General features: G+C 41.4%; 2 protein-coding genes across 2 annotated transcripts in view; one reads left to right on the top strand and one right to left on the bottom strand.

Annotated features, from left to right (window-relative positions):
• LOC128358610 (40S ribosomal protein S17) overlaps nt 1–18,611 on the top strand; it is a 554,334-nt gene that overhangs the window by 388,548 nt on the left and 147,175 nt on the right. The gene's annotated exons all lie outside the window — the stretch shown is intronic.
• si:ch211-284k5.2 (uncharacterized protein CFAP97D2) overlaps nt 11,796–18,611 on the bottom strand; it is a 10,169-nt gene continuing 3,353 nt past the window's right edge. The window contains 3 exon segments of the mRNA XM_053319440.1: nt 11,796–12,012; nt 15,432–15,550; nt 15,957–16,037. Coding sequence (XP_053175415.1) covers nt 11,796–12,012; nt 15,432–15,550; nt 15,957–16,037 — 417 coding nt within the window.

Here is an 18,611-nt window from a genome sequence, read left to right as displayed (position 1 = left end):
GGACATTGGTCAATCACCCTGTCAATCACAACGTAGTCACGTAGCCTGCTTTATCGTCAAATATAAAATCAGGGAAGCCAAAATGTCCCAAATGAACATCATACTGCATTGAAGAAGGCTTTAAACTAGCGATTGAGACCATAAACACATTTTGAAAACGTTTACTGAGGTTAGAAATCAAGTGAGAAGTTGGTGAATTCTCCATTGACTTGTATAGAGACGGTCGCCCCCTGGTGGCCTTTTGATAGAAGGCAGCTCTAAATTACTTCCGCATTGGCTTCTTTTCAGAGGACAGGAACTCCCCGCCTGGGTCTAACATAGAATTGGGTCATAGTTAGGGATATTCGATATTATCAGCCAATATTTACTTAAAAATGTAATATCGGGAAGTATCGGTATCAGGTTTTTATAAGTCATATTGGCACTTTTTTACATCACTTAAGTTGAAGTGTAGGCATAATGTGTTAATTCCACAATAGGAGGTTATGATGTTAACAGTTTTGGTGTAAAAAGCCTGAATATATCGGTATCGGGTGATATCGGTATCGGAAATTAAGAGTTGGGGAATATCTGAATATCGGAATATATATCCCTAGTGATAATTTATACCTTGTGCTTTATAAACAGTCAAACCAGACCAGGTCAATTTTGACCCAAGAGGACAAAAGTTGGACCATTGATGGGAAGACAATAGGTAAAAAGTGCTGCCTCTAGATCTCTATCGCAATATGCAAGTGACAAAGTTGTTATTCTTATGGTGTGTTCAATGTTCGGCTGAGTATCGGTACTCGATACCTTTGAAGTATCAACCGAAATAAACCAATACCAAGTAGTATCAGAACGTCGCCCATCAAACGATACCTGCAATCGATTCTTTTTGCACTTAGAGCTAGAAAATATGACTATTTGTATGGACTTGCTCACAGCCAGTCAATGCAAGTATTCTTGGATTTAATGTGACATGTGATTGGTCAACTGCCACAGCAGCTACGACCCGTCTGTGGTGGTGAAGTCGTGGTGAATTTGAGTTAGCGCGTGTAGCAGTTCAGCCGCCAAGATGCCACCAAAACGCTCTAAAGGCCCATTTATGCTCAACGTACGTATGAAAATGTATCCGTCCCTTTCAAACGATGTTACCGTCACTGCTCACATACTTCCATGCGTCCTTTACGTTGGCATGGATGTTAACCAATACATCCACCAGGGGGCAGCACAGAGTCAATACATCCACCAGGGGGCAGCACCGAGTCAAAAGTTAATGACAACAACAATAAACTCAAGAACAAACATGGCGACTGTGGAGGAGATATTGATAATGTTCCTCTTGCATAAAAGACAAAAACCATATGTTTAAAGTTTCTAACCAACTCTAACAACCTTTCCTCAAAAAGTTCCTCCATTGTTATTTCTTCTTCGTGTCTCACTAGAGCTACGTATCGAGTAGTGACAGCAACACTGCCCCCCCCATGGTTTCCGGTGGTACTGCTCCTTTTTGGTCCGTATCCGTAAGCTTTATGGAAACGTGCAGAAATACGGAGGAAATGAACGCAGAGCACGGACAGAAGGCTCCGTCTGTATCCAGATCCGTATTTAACGTTGAGCATAAATGGGCCTTAAAGCAGGCATGTCCTGAACAGAGATCATCCAGCCTTGAGTCAAGTGCAAAATTTAACCTCAAGTTGAAACAGTTTCAACTTTTAAAATGAAACACTTTCCGAGTCTCACTGGTAATGTGGTGACACTGACGATGAAAGGTTCAAGGGATCGTCCAAATAATTAGGAATCATCCTCTGGGCACCATGAATATATATCCCTAGTGATAATTTATACCTTGTGCTTTATAAACAGTCCCTTTCCCTCTGTCTTTGCTCCCTCTTCCTTCCATACTTCTTTCCTCACTTCCTTCCATCATTCCTTCCTCCCTTCCTCCTTTCCTTCCTTGACTTCCTCCTTACTCCTTCCTTCCTTCCTCCCTCCTTACTCCTTCCTTCCTTCCCCCTTCCTTTCCTTCCTTCCTTCCTTCCTTCCTTCCTTCCTCCCTCCTTCCTCCTTTCCTTCCTTCCTTCCTTCCTCATCCTCTGGGCACCATGAATATTCATCACCGTCCTCAGGCTCTGCAGCTACAGAAGCAGTAGCAGAAACTTCAAGGACAAAAAAATCTACTGTTTTTCAGCCTTACTTGATCAAACTGTTCATGCAGCCAGCAGCTACACAGACCAAGGTGGACTGGAGCCTAAATAAAGAGACAAAGGGAAGCATTAAAAAAGGAGCAGCTGACAGCAGTTATGAAACAGAAGAACAAAAAAAATATATAACTTGAATAATAATAATAATGAAAAGAAGCTAAAGATGGCAAATGAAGTGTCGGTTGAGCCTTTTCTCCATTCCTGTGTGCTTTTGAATGTTAGTGACAGATACTTGCTCTGGGAGTGTATTGTCCCTGAAGTGTTTTTTGTAACCACAGTCTCTTGTGTAAAGCCCCGTCCTAATAAAGCCGGCCTGTGCTCAGCTCCCTCTGATCTTAATAAAGTGAAACGTTGTAAAAACAGGGAATGACAGCAGCTCTCCAGTAAACTTATAGCACTGTTTTCTGCTATATGTATATGTTTGAGGAAAAACATGCACCTGATGGCACACACAGTTTATATATTTATATGTGAAGATGAAGAAGAAAAGTCATCAAATAATTGTTGTTAATATTTGGTTTAGTGGCGGGAGGGAGGGAGGGAGGGAGGGAGGGAGCTGGTTTACCGTTACAGACGCTGGTTAATTGTTTCCAGATGGAGACTTCCAGTGGAGCTCAGGACAGGCTGACAGTGTTAAAGGGCTTTTCCACTGCACATATATTTACTCTCTCACAGTTAACCCCCTTTCACACTTGCAGCACTGACCCTTTCATTTCTGGAGCAATAGTAACTTGCAGGTTAGATCCAAATTATCCCAGAAACAAAAACTGCCTGCACAACTGAGAAGACGCTTCCAAAAAAAAAAGTTGGATTTATGAAGTGCAATTATGACGTCTTCATCAGGTGATATTCAATATGTGACCAAGAGGTTCCACATATAGACTCCAGCTGATTCAATCCAGCTGTGGGTCTCAGATCGAGCCAATTAAATACGTCAGTGTGCCTGGAGGTCTGGAGTCAAGAACCAGTGGTGGAAACTAAGTACATTTACTTCACTAATTTTGAGTTGTTTCCAGGCGGGGAGTTCCTATCCTCTGAAAAGAAGCCAATGCAGAAGTAACTTAGAGCTGCATTCTCTCAAAAGGCCACCAGGGGGCGACCGTCTCTATACAAGTCAATGGAGAATTCACCAACTTCTCACTTGATTTCTAACCTCAGTAAACATTTCAAAATGTGTTTATGGTCTCAATCGCTAGTTTAAAGCCTTCTTCAATGCAGTATGATGTTCTTTTGGGACATTTTGGCCTCCCTGATTTTATATGTGATGATAAAGCAGGGTATGCATTAGGGCGTGGCTACGTCGTGATTGACAGGTGGATTGACCAATGTCCTTGAGATCCAGCCCTCGCAACCAATCGCAGCCTCCCCGCTCCGCTGTTAGCCCCGCCCATATTTCCGCCCATGACTCCGCCTCATGCCCATATAAGTAGAATCCGTGTTTTTATTTTTCCCAGCATGCACCTGAAATTTTCAAGATGGCGCTGCCTAGATTTGATACTATTGGCTTCCGAGCAGCAGTCCACAAACCAATGGGTGACGTCACAGATGTTACGTCCATTTCTTATATACAGTCTATGGTTGTTTCACTTGAATATTTCCATTTGATGCTACTTTACATATTTATGACCATTTGGAGGGGCCCAGTCCTTAGGTTGGAAACCACTGGACTAAACTAGCTCACTGTATAAAGAAGTTATCAAGCTCAGGAATAAGACCACACCCTGCTCTATAATGAACTAATTAACTAATTCAATCACCTGTATATACTTGTGTCTAACCCAGGGGTGTCAAACATGCGGCCCGTGGGCCAGAACCGGCCCGCCGAAGAGTCCAATCCGGCCCACTTTCCTTCCTGTGTTCTCTTCCTTCCTTCCTTCTCTCCGTCCATCTTTCCTTCCTTCCTTCCTTCTTTTCTTCCCTCCCTCCTTGCATCCATCTTTCCTTCCTCCCTTTATTCTGTCCTTCCTTCTATTTGTCCGTCCTTCCTTCCTTCCTTCCTTCCTTTCAGCCTTCCTTCATTCTGTCTGTCCTTCCTTCCTTCCTTCCTTCCTTCCTTCTTTCCTTCCATCTTTCCTTCCTTCCATCCTTCCAGCCTTCCTTCATTCTGTCCGTCCTTCCTTTCTTCCTTCCTTCCTTCCTTCCTTCCAGCCTTCCTTCATTCTGTCCGTCCTTCCTTCCTTCCTTCCTTCTTTCCTTCCTTCCTTCCGTCCTTCTTTTCTTCCCTCCCTCCTTGCATCCATCTTTCCTTCCTCCCTTTATTCTGTCCTTCCTTCTATTTGTCCGTCCTTCCTTTCTTCCTTCCTTCCTTCCTTCCTTCCTTCCAGCCTTCCTTCATTCTGTCCGTCCTTCCTTCCATCTTTCCTTCATCCCTTTCTTCCACTTTTCCTTCCTGTGTTCTTTTCCTTCCTTCCTTCCTTCCTTCCGTCCTTCTTTTCTTCCCTCCCTCCTTGCATCCATCTTTCCTTCCTCCCTTTATTCTGTCCTTCCTTCTATTTGTCCGTCCTTCCTTTCTTCCTTCCTTCCTTCCTTCCTTCCTTCCAGCCTTCCTTCATTCTGTCCGTCCTTCCTTCCTTCCTTCCTTCCATCTTTCCTTCATCCCTTTCTTCCACTTTTCCTTCCTGTGTTCTTTTCCTTCCTTCCTTCCTTCCGTCCTTCTTTTCTTCCCTCCCTCCTTGCATCCATCTTTCCTTCCTCCCTTTATTCTGTCCTTCCTTCTATTTGTCTGTCCTTCCTTTCTTCCTTCCTTCCTTCCTTCCTTCCTTCCTTCCTTCCTTCCTTCCTTCCTTCCAGCCTTCCTTCATTCTGTCCGTCCTTCCTTCCTTCCTTCCATCTTTCCTTCATCCCTTTCTTCCACTTTTCCTTCCTGTCTTCTTTTCCTTCCTTCCTTCCTTCCTTCCTTCCTTCCTTCCTTCTTTTCTTCCCTCCCTCCTTGCATCCATCTTTCCTTCCTCCCTTTATTCTGTCCTTCCTTCTATTTCTCTGTCCTTCCTTTCTTCCTTTCTTCCTTCCTTCCTTCCTTCCTTCCTTCCTTCCTTCCAGCCTTCCTTCATTCTGTCCGTCCTTCCTTCCTTCCATCCATCTTTCCTTCATCCCTTTCTTCCACTTTTCCTTCCTGTCTTCTTTTCATTCCTTCCTTCCATCTTTTTAATGGTCCGGCCCACATGAGATCATATTGGGCTGTATGTGGCCCTTGATTGAAAATGAGTTTGACACCTCTGGTCTAACCCTTTTCTCTCCTGTTTACCTCAGCTCTCATGACCCTCCCCTCCAAATCTGATTCTCTTCATCTCACCCCCCTCTCCATGGGCGGCACAGTGGCTCAGTGGTGAGGACTTTAAAACGTCAAAGCTAGAAGGTCCTGGGTTCGATCTCCTGCCGTCGCAGGTCCTTTCTGTGGTGAGCTTTCATGTTTGTGTGTTGGTTTCCTCCCACCATCAAAGACATGTGTTAGGGTTGATACTTCCATTCTAAGGAATCATCCGTCTCTCCCTTTCATTATCGGAATTACTGGAAGATAATGACGCTGAGAGTTTATTGAGACTTACCCCCCCACCCTAAGTCTCGACCCCTGAGTTCCTGGATTTTCTAACCACATAACAACTCGTCATCCCACCAAACACAACCACAACCAAACTCCAACTCTTGTTCATCCCCCCGGTGATCATCCCTCTTCATCCCTCTCCTCTACTGCAATCATTCCACAGAAATTGACCCTCATCCAGTTCCTCCCAAACCATCTCGCCAAAACCAATAAACCATTCTTTTAAATGCTGCACAAACAGCATGGTCTTTGTTTGTGTAAAGTAGTTGAACTAGCTCCACCTCCAGCAGCTACAACAGTAACATGCTGCTCTAACACTGATGCTTCACTATTAATAATCTAATGATGTCATATATAATAATATATCACTACTTTTACTGTAATACTGCATACTACATCAAACTGATAGTACTGCAGTACTTTTACTGTAATACTGCATACTACATCACTCATAATACTGCAGTACTTTTACTGTAATACTGCAGACTACATCACTCATAATACTGCAGTACTTTTACTGTAATACTGCATACTACATCAAGCTCATAATACTGCAGTACTTTTACTGTAATACTGCATACTACATCACTCATAATACTGCAGTACTTTTACTGTAATACTGCAGACTACATCACTCATAATACTGCAGTACTTTTACTGTAATACTGCATACTACATCACTCATAATACTGCAGTACTTTTACTGTAATACTGCATACTACATCACTCATAATACTGCAGTACTTTTACTGTAATACTGCATACTACATCACTCATAATACTGCAGTACTTTTACTGTAATACTGCATACTACATCACTCATAATACTGCAGTACTTTTACTGTAATACTGCATACTACATCACTCATAATACTGCAGTACTTTTACTGTAATACTGCATACTACATCACTCATAATACTGCAGTACTTTTACTGTAATACTGCATACTACATCACTATAATACTGCAGTACTTTTACTGTAATACTGCATACTACATCACTCATAATACTGCAGTACTTTTACTGTAATACTGCATACTACATCACTATAATACTGCAGTACTTTTACTGTAATACTGCATACTACATCACTATAATACTGCAGTACTTTTACTGTAATACTGCATACTACATCACTCATAATACTGCAGTACTTTTACTGTAATACTGCATACTACATCACTATAATACTGCAGTACTTTTACTGTAATACTGCATACTACATCACTCATAATACTGCAGTACTTTTACTGGAGAAAAGTAAATCTTTTGCTATTTTTTGCTGCTATTTCATGCAGGACCTTTACTGTATTGGTACTTTTACTTAGGTGGAGGTTTTGAATACTTCTTTCACCACTATTGAGAGTACTCATGATAAACAGGTGACTTGTGTTTCTAAGTTAGCAAACATGTTCCTCATTTTAAGCCATGCTTTTGCAGTGTACATACTGACTCAATGTTGAATGTGCACATTAAATATTGCAGGTCCAGTCCATGTGTCAGTCTGGACTCGGTGGTGTTGGTTGTGTCTCTGCACCACAGTGAACTTATGGACTGTTTGTTTAATGAGATTTATTATAAAAGAAACCAAATGAGCTGCAGGGTGAAGCTCTTCTCATTTATAAGCACAGTTCCACTCTAAAATGTTCCACTAAAATGTTTCTTTTCTTGTGGAGGCAGTCCTGTATCTTCTCTGTCTCTCCTCCTGCCTCTCTCAGTCAGAGCTGAGCACAAGCTTGTATTTACTGCCACCTAGTGGGAAAACAGCAGAGTAGACGAGAGTGACTGTCCTAATACCTAATATGAGGTTCAGGAGTGATATCAGGACAGGATTTTGTTTTTAAACAGCAGTCAGGTGTCGATATGAGCAGTGAAAGAAGTGTTCCTCTCTGTAATCATTCCTCCTGTTCTTCATAGTGAATATTAAAACCTTTAAATGTGCTTTCAGTGTAAAGTGATGGAGGACTAAATCATTATAAAGTGTCTGATCAGCTTCTATTGAGCTTCAGCAGTGTGAGTTACTATAGTTATTATAGTTACTATGGTAACCGTGTGAGTTACTATAGTTATTATAGTTACTATGGTAACCGTGTGAGTTAGTCATATCAAGTGATATCTGACACATTTACAGTCTTTTTAGCATCAGATTCCCTCTTAGTGTTTCCTTTCCTTCCTTCCTTCCTTCCTTCCTTCCTTCCCTCTTAGTGTTTCCTGTTGAGCTGTGGTGGAAGTATAGGAACAAAAAGACTGATACTAAAAACACTGTAATGCTGAAACATAGAAGATGAAGATGAAGACTCATTTGGACAAAACTGAAGCTTCTTATTAGCTTCACACCAACTTTTTTTCTCCCATCATTTACATCAGGGGTGTCAAACATGCGGCCCGTGGGCCAGAACCGGCCCAACGAGGGGTGCAATCTGGCCCACTTTCCTTTCTGTGTTCTTTTCCTTCTGTCCTTCCTTCCATCTGTCCTTTCTTTCTTCTGTTCTTCCTTCCTCCGTTTCTTCAATCTGTCCTTCCTTCTATCCTTCTGTCCTTCCTACCTTCCTTTTTTCCTTTCTTCCTTCCTTCCTTCCTTCATTTCTTCCATCTGTCCTTCCTTCTTTCCTTCCTTCCTTCTGTCTGTCTGTCCTTCCTCTGTTCCTTACTTCCTTCCTTTGTTTCTTCCATCTGTCCTTCCTTCCTTCTGTCTGTCTGTCCTTCCTCCGTTCCTTACTTCCTTCCTCCGTTTCTTCCATCTGTCCTTCCTTCTGTCTGTCTGTCCTTCCTCCCGTTCCTTCCTTCCTTCCTTCCTACCTTTCTTCCCTCTGTCCTTTTATCTGTCTTTCCTTCCTTCCCTTCTTTCCTCTTTCCTTCCTTCCTTCCTTCCTTCCTTCCTTCTCTCCATCTTTTTAATGATCCAGCCCTGATTTACATTGTAAGTGTATTATGAAAGGATCTTATGGTTGGGGAAGTGAGACTGTTAGGTCACATTAAAGAGTCACAAGTAAGAAACTCATAAATTAGTTTGAGACATAACATCACGCCCATGACAAATGAGTTTATACCTCAGGAGCTTTTATTGGATTGAAATTAGAATCAAGCACAGGAAACAAAACACAAAGACACAAAAACACTAAACGACCCACATTAATTTCAAATCAATAAATAAACAAACACAGACTCATCTATTTCTTAAAAGTCAATACTTTCATTCCACACCCCAAAACAACACACAGGTGGATGGATGAATAACAGCCTGAAATATAACCTTTACTTTATCCCGAGGATGTCTGCAGAGTAAAGATCATATTTTAATCGAATTAACCCTCCTGTTGTCCTCGAGTCAAGGAAGGAAGGAAGGGAGGAAGGAGGAAGGGAGGAAGAAATAAAGTAGGGAAGTAGGAAGGAAGGAAGGAAGGAAGGAGGGAAAGGTGGGAAGGAAGGAAGGAAGGAAGGAAAGGCGGTAGGAAAGAAGGAAGGGAGGAAGAAGGAAGGAAAGGTGGAAGGAAGGAGAAAGAGAGGAAGGAGGGAAGGAAGGAGGAAGGGAGGAAGAAAGAAAGAAAGGAGGGAAGAAGGAAGGAAGGAGGGAAAGGTGGGAGGACGGAAGGAAGGGAGGAAGAAAGAAAGGAGGGAAGGAAGGAAGGAGGGAAATGTGGAAGGAAGGAAGGAAGGAAGGAGGGAAGGGAGGAAGAAATAAAGGAGGGAAGAAAGGAAAGGAAGGAGGGAAAGGTGGGAGGAAGGAAGGAAGGAGGAAGGGAGGAAGAAAGAAAGGAGGGAAGGAAGGAAGGAGGGAAAGGTGGAAGGAAGGAAGGAAGGAAGGAAGGAGGGAAAGGTGGGAGGAAGGAAGGAAGGAAGGAAGGAAAGAAGGAAGGGAGGAAGAAGGGAGGAAGAAGGAAGGAGGGAGGGAGAAAGGAAGGGAGGAAGAAGGAAGGAGGGAGGGAGAAAGGAAAAGAGGATGGAAGGAAAGAAGGACAGAGAAAAGAAGGAAGGAGGAAGTGAGGGAGAAAGGAAGGGATGAAGGAAATGAAGGAGGGAAGGGAAGAAAGGGGGATGGAGGAAGTACAGACGGAAGGAAGGAAGGAAGGGAGGAAAGAAGGAACAGTCAAAACAAACGGGGTCAATTTGACCCGGGAGTACGACAGGAGGGTTAAAACAGGTTTATCCTCTATGATGGCCCTCAGGACATTTAAATTCATCAATTTCTCGTTGGACTAAATCATGTGAGTGTGTTTCAGGGTTCAGGTTTCAGGTTTCTCTGTCGGTGTCGGTGTGACTGCAGCTCTCGGACCGATCGCTGCTGCTCTCCGTAGTTGCAAACTTCACCTTCCTGTTCGACTTCTGCTGATTCAGAGATAACACACACGACAGTCAGGCTGGAAAAAAGAGTCAGTTCATTTATTACTCAGCAAAAAAGGTCTTGTATAAATCTGTGGGAGCCTCTTCAGCATTCATTCATTCAGTAAAACTGGCATCTCATTTTAACCCTCCTATTCACCAATTTCTCACTTGATTTCTAACCTCAGTAAACGTTTTCAAAATGTGTTCATGGTCTCAATCGCTAGTTTAAAGCCTTCTTCAATGCAGTATGATGTTCATTTGGGACATTTTGGCCTCCCTGATTTTATATGTGACGATAAAGCAGGGTATGCATTAGGGGGCGTGGCTACGTCCCGATTGACAGGTTGATTGACCAATGTCCTCGAGATCCAGCCCTCGCAACCATAGCAACCTCCCCGCTCCGCCCATGGCCCCGCCTCATGCCCATATAAGTAGAATCCGTGTTTTTATTTTTCCTTCCTTCCTGCCGTCTTTCACTCCTGTCTTCTCTTCCTTCTATCTGTCCTTCCTCCCTTTTGTCCTTCCATCTTTCCTTCCTTCCTTCCTTCCATCTTTCCATCTTTCCTTCCTTCCTTTCTTCCTTCCTTGCCTCCATCTTTTTAATGATCTGGCCCACGTGAGATTAAATTGGGCAGTATGTGGCCCTTGAATGAAAATGAGTCTCTAGATCCACTGTTTGGTTTGTCTATTCTGGGCTACTGTAGAAACATGGTAGTGCAACATGGACCTGCTCCCTATGTAGATATATAAGGTAATGAAACACAACAATTCTTATGTCCTATTAAAAAATATACTAATGAATATTATCCCTTAAACAGGCAGGAGTGAAATATTATATGATGTCACTAGTTATCTCATTTGCACTGAAGTAAAGCATTTCTAGAAATATATGTTTTTTAATATACTTGGGATTTCATGAGTTGTATGTCCAAAAGGATACGTTGCCCCTATTAATGTATTAAAATGGTCATAATGGTAAATAATTGAATGAAGTGGTACATCTTTGCCTTCCCTGGTCATTAATACTAGTTTCTAAACTGATTTTTACCATTTATATCAAAGTATAGACCTACAACAAGCTTCAATTCTACCAATCAAGTTCTATCAATTCAAGGCACATACTATTGAACTATCACCTTAACCCTCCTGTTGTGCTCAGGTCAAGGAAAGGAAGGAAGGAAGGAAGGTAGGAAAGAGGAAGGAACCTGGAAGGAATTGGGGAAAGAAGGAAATGAGGAAGGAACGACGGAAGGGAAGAAAAGAGGAAGGAAGGAAGGAAATGAGGAAGGAACGAAGGAAGGGAGGAAAGAGGTAGGAAGGAAGTGGGGAAAGAAGGAAATGAGGAAGGAACAAAGGAAGGGAGTAAAGGAGGAAAGAATGAAGGGAGGAAAAGAGGAAGGAAGTAAGGAGAGGAAAGAAGGAATAAGGAAGGAAGGAAAGAAGGAATGAGGAAGGAAGTAAGGAGAGGAAAGAAGGAATGAGGAAGGAAGGAAGGAAGGAGAGAAGGAAGGAAGGAAGTGAGGAACAGTCAAAAGAGATAGGGTCAATTTGACCCAGGAGCACAACAGGAGGGTTAACCAATCATGCTCCTAACAGGCTGTTAAAGAGTCTGTATCTCCTGGTGCATGTTGCCTGTTCAAGGGTTATATTTAATTTCTGCCAATGGATCCCCCTAAATCTTACACACTGGTCCTTTAAGTTAATTCGTCTTTGTGCATCTTAAATATTCAGACTTATGAGAAAATCACATCATTGTCACACATCTCCTTCTTTGGACCTGTTTATCTCCGAACCCTTGCGGGTAGCGGGAAATATCGTCCCGCCGACACTGCGTCCTTTCCCAGTCATCCAACCACAGCTGGCGGCGGTACTCCGACTGGCGGGATGTGATTCGCTGGTAGATGGCCTGATTCTGGCGGCTGACCAGCAGAAGTTCCTCCCTCCGTTTGTCAGCATTCAGACTGAAGGAAGCAAAAAAAAGAAAAAGAGACACAACGCAATACATTTCAGTTCTGTTCTGGAAATTGCTCAACAATCTCCTTTACTGTCAATATGCCTCGGAAAGCCAAACATCTTCTGCATGCCTGAGGTCTCTCTTGTAAAGTGTCATGAGGCTGTGATTATCCTAGACGTGACAGTGGGTCATTTTATATAGTGAGGTCATGTTTCAAAAGTTGGTCTCACCACAATGAGCTAAAATGGTTAATATGGGGACAAACATCATCACACATGAATACAAGTGGGCTCACCGAATCCTCATGAGTCTCGGTTTTCCAGTCATAAAAAAATTAATATAATTCCAAGACTGTTTAGAGACCAGAAATACCCCAGAAATAGGCAAATAGGCAAAAATAACACATTTAAACTGCATGCAAACAACTGCATGGTTTTTGACTCAACTACATGGGATTGGCACAAAGCAGGCATGTCTGTAAGGGGGAGACTCGTGCATTTCCACAGAACCCATTTTCATTCAGATATCTTGAGGTGAGAGGTCAAGGTTATTATAGTTTTGAAATGTTCTGTAGTTTTTATTTTTATTTAGTTTTTCAGTTTGCTTTTTTATTTCAGTTTAGTTTTAGCTCGTTGAACAAGTGATTTAGTAGTTTCAGTTTAGTTTCATTTAGTTTTAGAATCTACCTGTAGATCAGGTAGTGTCAAACATGAAGCCCGTGGGCCAGAACCGGACCGCCAAGAGGTCCAATCCGGCCCAGTTTCCTTCTTCCTCTTTTCCTTCCTTCCTTCCTTCCTTCCTTCCTTCCTTCCTTCCGATCTTTCATTCCTTCCTTGATTCCTTCCATCTTTCATTCCTTCCTTGATTCCTTCCTTCCATCTTTCATTCCTTCCTTCTGATCTTCCCTTCCTTCCTTACATCTGTCCTTCTTCCCTTCATTCACTCCTTCTTTCCTTCCGATCTTCCCTTCCTTCCTTACATCTTTCATTCCTTCCTTCCGATCTTCCCTTCTTTCCTCCCGTCCTTCCTTCCTTCCTTCCTTCCTTCAGATCTTCCCTTCCTTCCTTCCTTCTTGTCTTCTCTTCTCTTCCTTCGATCTGTCCTTCCTGTATTCTCTTCCTTCTCCTTCTTTACCTTCCGTCCTTCCTTCCTTTTAATGATCCGGCCCACATGAGATCAAATTGGGCTGTATGTGGCCCTTGAATGAAAATGAGTTTGACACCTCTGATGTAGATAATATAGTTTCATATGATACCAGAACTTTGACTCTAGCTCTAAAACAGCTCACTACAGCCTTGTTTCTGGCTCTGCAGGTCTTAGAGGGTTCATAGTTGTGAACATGCAGATCCTCTACTATCCACCAGGGGCTGCTGCAGCACGCTCCACTCCGCTACTTCCCACAGCCTTGAACTCAGACTGCTGAAGCCTCATATAAGCTTCACATCTACTACATCAGCTTCAGTTTTGTCCAAATGAGTCTTCATCTTCATCTTCTATGTTTCAGCATTACAGTGTTTTTAGTAGCAAAGTCTTTTTGTTCCTATACTTCCACCGCAGAGAAACAGGAAACACTAAGAGGGAAGGAAGGGAGGAAGGAAGGAAAGGAAGGAAAGGAAACACTAAGAGGGAATCTGATGCTAAAAAGACTGTAAATGTGTCAGATATCACTTGATATGACTAACTCACACTGTTACCATAGTAACTATAATAACTATAGTAACTCACACTGTTACCATAGTAACTATAGTAACTATAGTAACTCACACTGATGAAGCTCAATAGAAGCTGATCAGAGACTTTATAATGATTTAGTCCTCCATCACTTTACATTGAGAGATCATTTGAAGGAGATCTTTTAATAGTCATGAACAGGAGGAATGATTACAGACAGGAAAACCTTTTTAAACTGCTCATATCATATGGACACCTGAATGCTGTATTTAAAGATACACTAAAAAAAATTGTGGACTTATCCTTTAAAACTGACTTAAAATAATCTCAACATGTCCTTCTGAGGGCCATCATCTCACGACGTCCAAATCAATAATTTAACACCATAACAGAGAAGGACTGGTCACATTAATTATTTAAAGTTCCGACACTGGCATCATCATCACAGACAGGTTTGAGGATCTGAGGGGAGGGGGGGGGGGGGTTGGAGGCTCCACAGGATGAGCTTCAGCTTTGCCAAAGATGCAGGAAATAATCACCATGATATGAAATTATACACTCAACTGGAGCTTTATTATTAAAACCTGTGCAATCTAATGCAATCCAATACAACAGCTCGGCCATAAATTCAACTTTTACGAAGCTTTCAGTTTTTGTCGACATTGTCAGAAAGGTGATGTAACTGTTTGAGAGACGGATTTAATTCAAATGTTTATTTTATATTTTTTTTAGTAATTATTTCATCAATGTTTGAATTCATACTGTCATTAAAAATGGGTTAAAATGTAATAAATAAGGTGTTTAAAAGACGAACTTTGATTTAGAATTTGATTAACCTTCCTGTCGTCCTCCCGGGTCAAATTGACCCCGTCTGTTTTGACTGTTCCTTCCTTCCTTCCTTCCTTCTTCCTTTCTTCCTTCCTTCCTCCCTTCCTTCCTTCTTTCTTTCTTTCTTCCTTCCTTCCTTCTTTCATTCTTTCTTCCTTCCTTCCTTCTCTCCTTCTTCCTTCCTCCCTCTCTCCCTCCTTTCCTTCCTTCTTCCTCCCTTCCTACCTTCCCCCCTCCCTCCCTCCTTTCCTTCCTCCCTTCCTTCCTCCCTCCCTCCTTTCCTTCCTTCTTCCTCCCTTCCTCTCTCCCTCCTTTCCTTCCTTCTTCCTTCCACCCTCCCTCCCTCCTTTCCTTCCTCCCTTCCTTCCTCCCTCCCTCCCTCCTTTCCTCCCTCCCTCCCTTCCTTCCTTCTTCCTTCCTTCCTCCCTCCCTCCTTTCCGTCCTCCTTCCTCCTTTCCTCCCTTCCTCCTTTCCGTCCTCCTTCCTCCTTTCCTCCTTTCCTCCCTTCCTTCCTTCCTTCCTTCCTTCCTTCCTTCCTTCCTTCCTTCCTTCCTTCCTTTCTTCCTTCCTCCCTCCCTCCCTTCCTTCCTTCTTCCTCCCTCCCTCCCTCCTTTCTGTCCTCCCTCCCTCCTTTCTGTCCTCCTTCCTCCCTTCCTTCCTCCCTCCCTCCCTCCCTTCCTTCCTTCTTCCTTCCACCCTCCCTCCCTCCTTTCCTTCCTTCTTCCTCCCTCCCTACCTTCCTTCCTCCTTTCCTTCCTCCCTCCCTCCTTTCCAGTTACAGGTGATAATTCTACTTCATTTTCATTATTGAGGTCCCTAATATTTTGCCCACATGACATATCAGGACATGACAGGAAATGACATGACAGGAAATGACATGACATAATATGACATGTAGTATTGTACATCAGCTGGACTGGTTCTTACCTCCTCGGGTGGTAATGGTTCCTGTGGTCCACCAGACCTTTAGAGCAAACGATGTCGGCCAGCTTGGAGGCCAGCAGGCGGTTGTCTCTGTCGATGATTGACAGCCGCTCATCCTGCAGCTGAACCATAGAAACCATAGAGCTAAAATAGAGACTCCAGACATTTGAGACTTTATAAATTAAAGGTCAGAGAAATGACAGATAGATCCCTCCTTTTGTCAGTCAACTAGTGACATTTCCAACACTGGTTTGATATGAATGAATGAAGCGGACGGTTGATTGGCACCACAATTAAAGGGCTGAAAGGACTCGACTTCCACCTCGTTAAGGCCGACTGACATTTGACTCGGACCGATTAGTCTAATGAAGGTAGTTTTCTTTTCCAACTCAATGTCTCAGACTTAATGCCGTATGTGGAAATTGAAGGGATGCTGATAGTGACATTTAAAAACATTAGTGTGTGTGTGTGTGTGTGTGTGTGTGTGTGTGTGTGTGTGTGTGTGTGTGTGTGTGTGTGCCTACTGACCTGCAGCTTTTTCAGTTTGAGCTGGACGTGAGCCGGTGTCCTCATGCCCCTCGTTTCCACTACAGGCAGGGCAGAGCTCACCTGGACAGGTAAACACAGGGAAGTGAAGCATCTAAATGTGGCCATCCCTGAAACCAACAGCTACTCAACCTGCTGTCTCTACTGTTAAAATGTTCTCACAAACTCTTCATTAGAAGCTCGAGGTTTGTAAGTTCAAACGTAGCTTCGTGCCAGTGTTTACGATTAACCAGTTTGACCATAAACTGTAATATTTTGAGGAAAAACCTCAAAAAACGTTCTGAAATTAAAGTCGCAGAAAAGTCAGATATTCTCCGAGATTATAAAGTTTCAAATTTACAAGAAAAAAAGTCGGGTATTCTTCGACATTATAATGTCGCACATTTATGAGAAAAAAAGTCAGATATTCTCCGAGATTATAAAGTTTCTAATTTGCGAAAAAAAAAAAAAAATTAAAAAAAAAATATGCGAAAAAAAGTCACATATTCTCGGACATTATAAAGTCACTAATTTATGAGAAAAAAAGTTGGTTATTCTCAGACATTATAAAGTCGCTAATTTGTGAGAGAGAAAAAGTTGGATATTCTCAGATATTTTAAAGTCACTATATTTACGAGAAAAAAAGTCGGATATTCTTGGACATTATAAAGTCGCAAATTTTGGAGAAAAAAAGTCGGATATTCTCGGACATTATAAAGTCACAAATTTTGGAGAAAAAAAAGTCAGATATTGTCGGACATTATAAAGTCGCAAATTTACGAGAAAAAGAGTCGGATATTCTCCGACATTATTAAGTTGCAAATTTACGAGAAAAACTAGTCAGATATTCTTGGACATTATAAAGTCACTCATTTACGAGAAAAAGAGTCGGATACTCGCCGACATTATAAAGTCGCAAATTTACGAGAAAAACAGTCAGATATTCTCAGATGACATAAAGTCGCTAATTTGTAAGAAAAAAAAGTTGGATATTCTCGGACATTATTAAGTCACTAATTTACGAGAAAGAAAGTCTGATATTGTCGGACATTAAAAAGTCACTAATTTACGAGAAAAAAAGTTGGTTATTCTCAGACATTATAAAGTCGCTAATTTGTGAGAGAGAAAAAGTCGGATATTCTCAGATATTTTAAAGTCACTATATTTACGAGAAAAAAAGTCGGATATTCTCGGACATTATAAAGTCGCAAATTTACGAGAAAAACTAGTCAGATATTCTCGGACATTATAAAGTCACTCATTTACGAGAAAAAAAGTCGGATACTCGCCGACATTATAAAGTTGCAAATTTACGAGAAAAAAAGTCAGATATTCTCAGATGACATAAAGTCGCTAATTTGTAAGAAAAAAAAGTTGGATATTCTCGGACATTATTAAGTCACTAATTTACGAGAAAAAACATCAGATATTCTCGGACATTGCAAAGTCACTATATTTACGAGAAAAAAAGTTGGATATTCTCTGACATTATAAAGTCACAAATTTTTTAGAAAAAAAATCTGATATTCTCAGACGACATAAAGTCACAAATTTGCGGGAAAAAAAAGTCGGATATTCTCGGACATTATAAATTTGCACATATATGAGAAAAAAAGTCGGATATTCTCGGACATTATAAAGTCGTTAATTTGTGAGAGAGAAAAAGTCGGATATTCTCAGACATTATGAAGTCACAAATTTTTGAGAAAAAACGTAGGATATTCTCGGACATTATAAAGTCACTAATTGTTTAAAAAAAAAAGTCTGATATTGTCGGACATTATAAAGTCGCAAATTTATGAGAAAAAAAGTCGGACATTCTCAGACATTATAAAGTTGCTAATTTTACGAGAAAAAAAGTCTGATATTCTCAGACGACATAAAGTCACAAATTTGTGGGGAAAAAAAGTTGGTTATTCTCGAACATTATAAATTCGCACATTTATGAGAAAAAAAGTCACATATTCTCGGACATTATAAAGTCACTAATTTATGAGAGAGAAAAAGTCGGATATTCTCGGACATTATAAAGTCACTATATTTATGAGAAAAAAAGTTGGATATTGTCTGACATTATAAAGTCGCAAATTTTTGAGAAAAAAACGTAGGATATTCTCGGACATTATAAATTCACACATTTACGAGAAAAAAAGTCACATATTCTCCGACATTATATAGTCACTAATTTACAAGAAAAAAAGTCGGATATTCTCCGACATTGTAAAGTCGCAATTTTTTTAGAAAAAAAGTCGGTTATTCTCGGACATCATAAAGTCACAAATTTGCGGGAAAAAAAGTTGGATATTCTCCGACATTATAAATTCACACATTTACAAGAAAAAACGTCACATATTCTCCGACATTATAAAGTTGCAAATTAGCGGGGACGTCGCTTGCCGTCTATTACACTGCCATTGAAGAACGGATCAAATCGTCATTTTCAGTTGGGTTTAGCAATAAGGAAATACTTGTGTAATCGAACGTTAGCGATGTTTACTCACATAGGTTATAAAGTAAAAACACGAAGGCTCTGCTGCTTGAACGGGACGACCACACATTTAATACTCTTCACTTTTCTGATCACGTCAATGCACATCCACACAGACTCAATAAAAAAAAAAGATGTATGAATACAAGTAAATAGGTAAGCTTGTTCAT

This window comes from Scomber japonicus, chromosome 5, assembly GCF_027409825.1.
Source record: "Scomber japonicus isolate fScoJap1 chromosome 5, fScoJap1.pri, whole genome shotgun sequence".
In the NCBI taxonomy this organism is placed as follows: domain Eukaryota; kingdom Metazoa; phylum Chordata; class Actinopteri; order Scombriformes; family Scombridae; genus Scomber; species Scomber japonicus.
Note: the sequence above shows the minus strand (reverse complement) of the source record. Positions and strands in the feature narration are given on the sequence as shown.